The 8,545-nt window shown below is 39.3% G+C and overlaps 1 protein-coding gene across 5 annotated transcripts in view; it reads left to right on the top strand.

Annotated features, from left to right (window-relative positions):
- Nucleotides 1-44: 44 nt before the first annotated feature.
- TRAPPC8 (trafficking protein particle complex subunit 8) overlaps nt 45-8,545 on the top strand; it is a 104,467-nt gene continuing 95,966 nt past the window's right edge. For 4 of the 5 annotated variants that reach the window (XM_004702933.2, XM_045296125.1, XM_045296126.1 and 1 more), the window contains exon 1: nt 45-201. In XM_004702933.2, the coding sequence (XP_004702990.1) occupies nt 45-201 (157 nt within the window). Of the gene's footprint in view, nt 202-5,321; nt 5,392-8,545 lie in introns of those variants that run through there. The other variant, XM_045296127.1, reaches the window with a different exon arrangement.

Raw genomic sequence — 8,545 nt, 5'->3', positions numbered from 1 at the left:
GGGTGGGCTGGAGGGCGGGCGCCGCCACTGCTCCTGCCGCCGCGATGGCCCAGTGTGTCCAGTCGGTGCAGGAGCTAATTCCGGACTCCTTCGTCCCCTCCGTCGCCGCGCTGTGCAGCGACGAAGCGGAGCGGCTCACCCGTCGCAATCACCTTAGCTTCGCCGAGCTGCTTAAGCCCTTTTCTCGCCTCACTTCCGAGGGTATGTGGTCCTCTTCCTCTCTCGCTGGGGTCGGGCAACTGCCGTCGCAGGGAGCAAGGAGCTGGGCGCGAACCGGAGCCGGAAGGGGGGCATGTTTACATCCCGGAGCCGGGCGAGTGGCGTCTGGAGTTGGGGCCCCGGTGTCTGGGGCCGTGGTTGAGGTTGTCAAGCTCTAATTTCTCCAGATACACTTCCTTCTTTCTCGACCAGGCGGGAGCTGTTAGCTATTTTAGAGGAGAACGTGAGCACCGGCGAAAGGCGTTGGGACTGACTATTCCTAACGCCGCGGGGGAGGGAATTAAGGAAGTTGCCCAGCAGACCAGGTAGGAAGATGCTGCGTCTTGGGCCGCTGGGTATTGGTGGGGGTGGGGGGCGTGTCTCCGTTCTCTTGTAAAGAAGGCATGCCTTTTTAAAAAAAAAAAAATCATTTTATTAGGGGCTCATACAACTCTTATCACAAGGCATGCCTTTTTACCCCTAAATAATCAGACTTTCGAAGTTCTTTTGAATATACAGTCTTCTAGCTGCGAGGCTCTTTTGGTTATTTGACATTTTTGTAAATGAAAACTTTGCTAGCTGGCTTGCTTTACCTTCTCAGGAAAAAAATAGTGTATCAGTAGACTCACAGCAGTTTTTTTCTGGCTCTTAAATGAGGAGTTAGACAAGTTGTAGTTAGTGAACTCAAGTATTGCCTGTTGTGTGTAGACTTAAAAGGATGGAAAACGCTATTATCAGATTTTTTTTCAGGTAAGACCTCACTCTCCCCATCTCCCTTTTTAATCGGAGAAATGTTTCTATTATTAAGGAGTGAGTTACCAGTTTTCTGCAGGTTTAGGTGCTCTGTTAGGCAAAAATGGGTATAAAATGGAACCCTCACAAAGCTAACCCCCTGCCATCGGGATGGCAACACAATCATAACCACCCAGGTAGATGGAGGTAGAGTTCAAAATTTCAAGTATTGTGTAAAGTACAACAAAATGCAAATATAGTTCTTTGACTTTTATGGCATATATAGAATTAAGGATTCTAGTGGTTACCAATTGGACTGCAAATTGCAAGGTCAGCAGTTCACATCCCCTATCCCTTCAGAGGGTAAAGGTGAGTCATGATTTCTGGTCTGGTAAAGATTTACAGTCTCAGTGGGAACCCAGTGGGATCAACAATGAATCTGAATTAACTCCATGGTGGTGTTTTTTTGTTTCATTTTTTTCCCCTTTAATAATAATGGTAAGGAGAGTGGGCTATGTGTTGGGCTGTTAACTGTAAAGCAGCAGTTTGAACCAAAAGCTGAGACTTTATACTTCTGTTAAGATTTACAGCCTCAGAAAGCCACGGAGGCAGTTCTCTGTCCTTTGTGGTCTCTGAATTGAAATCAACCAGCTGAGTTTTTTTTGTGTAACAAAGCTGTGTCAAGGGCAGTAGTCTGCTGGTTATTTGGCTGTGGTGCCTTTTCTACAGAAAATTATATGTTGTCCAATAAATTCATGCCATAGTTGTTTTTTGCAAAAATGAACTCTGTGGACATTTTATATATAATGGAGAGAGGAAACTGTCTTGTGCCTAAGCCACCCATCTCACCTACAGTGTTGTACTAAGTCAACAAGAACAACAAAGTTCTTTAAATTCTTAAATCCAAACAAGACTAAGGGGACATGAGGGAAAAAAGAGGAGTTGATACCAAGGGCTCAAGTAGAACCAAAATGTTTTGAAAATGATGATGGCAACATATGTACAAATGTGCTTGATAAAATTGATGTATGGATTGTTATAAGAGCTGTAAGAGCTCCCAATAAAACGATTTATTAAAAAACAAAAATCACTATAGAGCCAGCTTGATTTTAATGTGCTCACATTTGTAATCTTAATAAAGAATTTTAATGCTAATCAATGACGCATACCTGTGTTATGTGGGTTTTCTCTCTTATTCCTCCCTGAAGTCTATGAGGTGGCTATTGTTTGTTATCACCATTTTATATTTGAGGACTTTGAGACTAGAGATGTTGTCCAAAGTCTTGCTTCTTGCAAAGATTTAAAAGCAAGCACTGTGTACATAATTGTTAACTTAATTTTATCTACTTTCAATACTTAGAATTATTTAAGCTGTAGAGCACCCCTGTCCTATAGAAATAAAATGAGTCACATATAATTAAATTTTTATAGCAGTCACATTAAAACACACACAAAGCAACATGAAATTAACTTTGATAATATATTTAACCCAATATTTCTAAAATATTATCATCTCAACATATAAACTATGAAAACATTTTTCTATCTTTTTTTCATTCAGTTGCTGTATCTTTGAAATATGGTATGCATTTTGTACATACTTCACTTCTCAATTTAGACTACAGGCATGTCTAGGCTCAGTTTCCACATACTGCCATATTGGACAGTACAGCCTTAGAAATTTGTTCTCAGTGTGCTTCTGTGTTCTTTTTGTAGAATGGGAGTGACTTAGGGAAGGAATAAAACTGAGCTGGATTCTAGTGCGTAAAGGACGCCTGGTGTGCTGTGGGTTAGGGTGAAGGACGGCTGGTGTGCTGTGGGTTAGAGTGAGTTGCTGCTATCTGAAAAGTTGGAGTCTCAAGACCACCAGCTGCTCCAAGGGAGAAAGATGAAGCTGTCTGTTCTCATAAAGATAAACATTTTATATAGATAGGTTCACTGTGATCTGGGATTGACTCAGTGGTAGTGCGTTTGGGTTGAGTGAGTATGGAGAAACTTTATGGAAGAGTGAGCATTCCCTGTTAAGGGGTGTGAGGTAAGGGTGGCAAAGAGCAAAAGCTATAAATTATGATTGAGTTGTTGGAGAATAGTGAGGAAACTATTTCTACTGTAGTACAGGATAGTAAGAAGGATGGCTAGATAAGGAAGAACCCTGAATTCTGTGGGATTGGACATGTGAAGAGCTTAAAAGATTTTGTGAAGGTTTTCCATTATCTTTTAATTCCATTTTTCCAAAAACTGCTGGTGAGTCAGTTGTGATGCTCAGCAGCCCCATATACCACGCATGTATAATGGAATGAAACTGCCAGATCCTGCACTATCCTCAAAACTTTTTTTATGTTTGAACCCATTGTTGCAGCCATTGTGTGAACCCATCTCGCTGAAAGTCTTTCTCCTTTTCATTTAAGTTTATACCAAATGTCTCTTTCTTGGGATTAGTATCTCCTTATTACTTTTGAGCTGTTATGATTTGATACATGTGTGAAACTTCAACCCAAATTTTGATTTGATATATGTGTGAAACTTCAACCCAAATTTTGTGATCCTTAGAGGTTGAAGTCCCTGGGTGGTGCATTTGTTCTGGATGGCTCACCTGAAGATTGGTGCTTTGAAAATACCCAACGGTACTGTAGGAACCTTAGTGTTATGGTGGTAATGCATTGAGCTGATAACCACATGGTCAGCAGTTTGAAACCACCACTCCTCTGGAGAAAAATGCCGAGAAAGATGCGGCTTTCTACGAGTTACAGTCTTAGAAACCTATGGACCAGTTCTCCTCTGCCCTACGGGGTCACTATGAGTTGGAATGACTTGGATGGCAGTGAGAGAGTGGTTACTGTGGAAGAAAAAGCCTGATGATCAACTTCCATAAAGACAGTGGTTCTCAACCTTCCTCATGCCATGACCCTTTAATACAGTTCCTGATGTTGTGGTGACCCCAACCATAAAATTATTTTCATTGCTACTTCATAACTGTAATTTTGCTACTATGATTCGGGTGACCCCTTGAAAGGGTCGGTTGACCCCAAAAGGGTTTGCGACCTACAGGTTGAGAACTGCTGCATTAAGATAATAGCTAAGAAAACCATATGGAGCAGTCTTAACTCATAAAGAGTGTGGCCCTATATTGTATTTGCTATCTTAGTGATAGTTTTTTGGTAATTCTAAACTGTATCAGTATAGCACTTAGATAATTTATACATTTTAACTAAAACTTTAGAAGTACTGGCTTTCTGGGAAAAAACTTGGTTTCTGGAAAACTCATGTTATTTTGAAATTGAGTAAACTTACTTAAAAGATTGAAAATATCAGAATACAATTTTTATGTAAGACTTGTGTAGTTTCAGGATAAACTAGGAAAAGTGGCAAATCATACTAGGAAATACTGTTGGAAGGCTGTTTATGCCTCAATTTTCTTAAACTTCTTTTAGGTAGAGAAATCTCAACACAACTACCAGTGTCAAAGTAACTAGGTAATTAACCTCCAAAGTGTTTAGTTTAGTTTAGTTACTAAACTTAGGCTAAAATTCAAGACAACTTTCAAAAAAAGGATATATCTAGTGTTTCTCATTTTGGTGCAAGTTATGCTCTTAATAATTGAGGGGTTTTGTTTTTAGGTTTTAAGAGTATGTGTGTGTGTGTATATATATATATATATAGTAAAGATTTATATGGTAGGTGAAAACAGCATTTTTATTTTGCTTAAAAATACATTTCATAGAGTGCTAGATATGTTACATACTCCTTGAACAAGAATTTTGTGGTCAAATTTGTGTACTTAGTGTACCTTGGAGAATTATAATGTCATTGGCCTGATGGCAGTGGTTGGGTTAGCCACTAAAGTCATTTGAAGACCAAACTCACTGCCAAAGAGACCATTAAAAATTTAATCACATGTTTTCCAAATGTGGGATTAATTTTCAGAAATAACTTTTAACTAATTTGAGAAATCTGTATTCTATAGAGCATAAGCTGCCTTGTTTTTTCTGGGCCCTGCAAGTTTTCCACCATTGACAGGGTGCATGCAGGGTGCAATTTTGTTGCTCATTTTAGTGGAAAGTACTTGAGTTTTCCTTCTCTGACTTTTCCCCTTGTAGAAGTTCTGGCTTTCACAGATTTTACTGTATATGACTCAAATTATATTTACATGGTAATCTGTACAAACAAGGCCATGTCAGAGCTGAATTTTGTTTTGAAGTTAAGATGTTACAACCAAAAACAAGCACAAGAAAACCAAACTCACTGTGATTGAGTTGATTTTGATCCATATCGACCTCTCTGACAGGGTAGAATTGCCCTTTGTGTTTCGGAGATGATAAATCTTTATTGGAGCAGAAAGCCTCATCTTTCTTCCACAGAGCCACTGGTGGGCTGGGATTGCTGACTTTGTCTTGAGCAAGCTAATGTTCGCTTGACAGCGCCACCAGAGCTGCTCTCCACCAGGGCTCCTCACCATAGCGTGTAAGTTTCAAGATGTTATATGATAAGGCAATTTACTGTTTGCGATATTAGAGTTTGGGGGATTTTAAGCCATTTCTCTCAATCATTCTTAGTTCTTTCCTCTTTATTAGATTGGCTTTGTGATTGCCCATTTTATTAGTCATTTAATTCTATATTGAGTTGAAACTCATCAGACACTTTGAGGGGAAAAGGCCTTGCTATAGTGTCCTCATGCTGTGGCAGCTAGCTTCCCTCAGTAGGCAGAGAGGATGGATACTGTCACTTTGTGTTCTATTGTTCACTCTGGGGGATCATAGATACTATAAAAGGAGACTACACAACAGAGCTGTTTTTAGTTGCCTTGAAATAGAGGGATAATTGGTAGAAATTTATTAGAAGAGATGCTAGAGTATATATCTATTTTTACTAAAAAATAATTCTTGAAGAATGCAGAGAATCCAGCCCCATCACCAAAAACTGACAAACATTAACCTGTCATATTTGTTTTAGATTCTTTCCTTTCAATAGAAGTCAAACATATATGACTAAAGTGCCTTTTTATGTTTTATTTACTGGTTAAAGAAAAGTACCATTTTTTATGGTTAAGTACCCAAAGCCAAGTTTTCCCAAGTTGTCTCTTATTTATATGAGGGGGTTTCAAAAAGTCTGTGGGAAAATTTTGTTATCTTTCAGTTCTAATTTTCCACAAACTCTTTGAAGACTAATAACTGAAGACAGTTATGAGGATCCATGAGATAGATTGTTGTACCTGGTGCTGCCTCCCTCACTTATTGAACAGATATGGTACTCCAAGCTCTACATTTACTATCTCATCTAATCTTTAAGTGAACAGTGAAGTATGCACTATTTGTAGAAAATCGAAGTACAGAAAAGTTAAAAAGATGCTTAGAATAACCTACTTAGTAAGTGGTGAGCTGAGATTTAAATTAAGGTTGGATTTTAAAAACTGGGTCCTTAGGCATTGTGATGGGCCACTTTAATCCTGTTTTATAAAGATGAATAATTATTTTTAATGGTGTTATTAACATACACTTCATGTCCAATACAAGTCAATGGCTTCAATACATTAAAAAGAATTATGTAATCATTCCCATAATACATTTCAGATCATTTTCTTCATTCTTGTATCTATTATTATTAGCTCCCCATTGCCCCCGCCTTCCCTGTCATAACTCTAATGATCTATTAGTCTAGCTACTGTCTCTAGATTTTCCTATTCTAGATTTCATATAAAGAAAATCATATCTAAAAAACCCCATCAGCATAAAAAAACACATAAAAATGCAGAAAAACAAAACTATGACAAAAATGTGTTAAAAGGGAAAACAGTAAGATGAAAAAATAGGGTCAGATTTCATACTGTGAACTATGAACCCTCTAGTTCCAATCTCCTGAGAACCTATTCCTTGATCTGAATCTCTGAGCCACTGGTTATAAATCTTATAAACTAAGACCAAGACTACATATAATCTAACAAAAACCAAACCAAACCACTGCCACCGAGTCGAGGCTGATTTATATGACCCTCTAAAATAGTGCTTCCTAAAGTGGGTGAGGCCTCCCTCTTTGGAGTTGCTAGAATGATCCAAGGGGGCTGCTAAGGCAGATACCAACACTTGATCCTGGATTATGGGCTATAAATCAAAAGTGTTTAATTTCCAGAGGGATACTGAGTAAATTTTTTTTTTTTCTGAACGGAGTAAAATCTAAAACACTGCCATTGAGTTCATTCCTACTCATAGTGACCTGTGTGACAGAGTAGAATTGCCCCTGTGGGTTTCCCAGACTGACTTTCTATGCGAGTACAAAGTCTCATCTTTCTTCATGAAGATCAAGGTCAAATAAGTTTGGGAACCTTTTCTATATAGCATTTCCAAGACTAAATCCAAATGGGACCAGATAGCTTCATCTTTCATCGGTGTAGTGATTGGTGGTTTTGAACCACTGACTGGTTAGCAGGCCAACAGCTATCCTACAGTGCCACCTTATGTCGATCCCCCTAAATACCACGGCCATCCTGTCAATTCTGACTCATGGTGACCCTTTACGAGGTGGTGCCCCCCCAAAAAACAAAACCAGAAAAAAGCTCCACTAGGTGGAGCTTTTGTAGTATGTGTTTTTCCCCAGCTAGGTGAGCATCAGGCAATTTGCTCTGAGTTAGTGCATCCAGTGGTGTCGCCTGGTAAGGTTCTCTTAGTCACAGTAAATTTTTTTGTAGAAGCAGTTCACTGGAATATCGTTTTCTTGTGATGACCAATTTAGGAGAACAGTGTGTGCAGCTGTGAAATTCTGTTTCCTGCTCTGGAAAAACGCCATAGAAACTCTTGTGATATTGAACACAGCTTACAAGGACAGCACTATGGGAAAAAAATCAAGTGTACGAGTGGTTTTCTCATTTCAAAAAGTGACATATCAATTGATGACAAACCTTGTGCTAGACATCCATCAACTTCCTGAACAAACGAACACATTTACAGAATTTGTGCACTTGTGCTTGAAGACCTATGACCGACTGAGAGATGGGGAAGTTATCTGGACTATCTTGGAGCTCAGTGAATTTTAATGCAAGATTTGGGAATGAGAAGGGTCACTGTGAAATTTGTCCCTCAGGTTTTGACTGACCAGGGAAAAGAGCATCAAATGGAAACATCCTGTGCTTTGAAAGAACAGCTTGGACAGTTTTTCCAAGGTCATTACTGGTGACGATTTATGGTGCTATTCTTACAATCCTGGAAGCAAACATCAATCAAGCCATTGGAAAACGGCATTGTCACCTTGCCCCCCAAAAGCTTGTCAAGCGAAATCAAAAGATCAAGATTCTCATTTGTTTTTGTGATGTGAGGGGGATAGTGCGTTTTGAGCTTGTTCCAGTAGCTCAGACTGTTCAGCAAGCATTCAATTTACAGGTTCCGGAAAGATAGCTTAACAGTATGCAACAAAAATGCCCTGATTTGTGGCAGATGGGGTACTGGTTTTGCCACTATGACAATACACCTGCTCATGCAGCCATCTCAGTGGGCCAGTTTTTTTGTTAAAAAAACAGCATACCTCTCTTGCCCCATGCACCTGACTCACCTGACCTTGCTCCATGTGACTTTTTGTTTCCTCGAATGAAGAGGGACATGAAAGGACAGTAATTTAACGACTTAGAAGG

This window comes from Echinops telfairi, unplaced genomic scaffold, assembly GCF_000313985.2.
Source record: "Echinops telfairi isolate 266 unplaced genomic scaffold, ASM31398v2 ScPeMD7_7400;HRSCAF=8409, whole genome shotgun sequence".
NCBI lineage: Eukaryota > Metazoa > Chordata > Mammalia > Afrosoricida > Tenrecidae > Echinops > Echinops telfairi.
The sequence above is the reverse complement of the archived record's forward strand: the minus strand, read 5'-3'. Positions and strand labels throughout refer to the sequence as shown.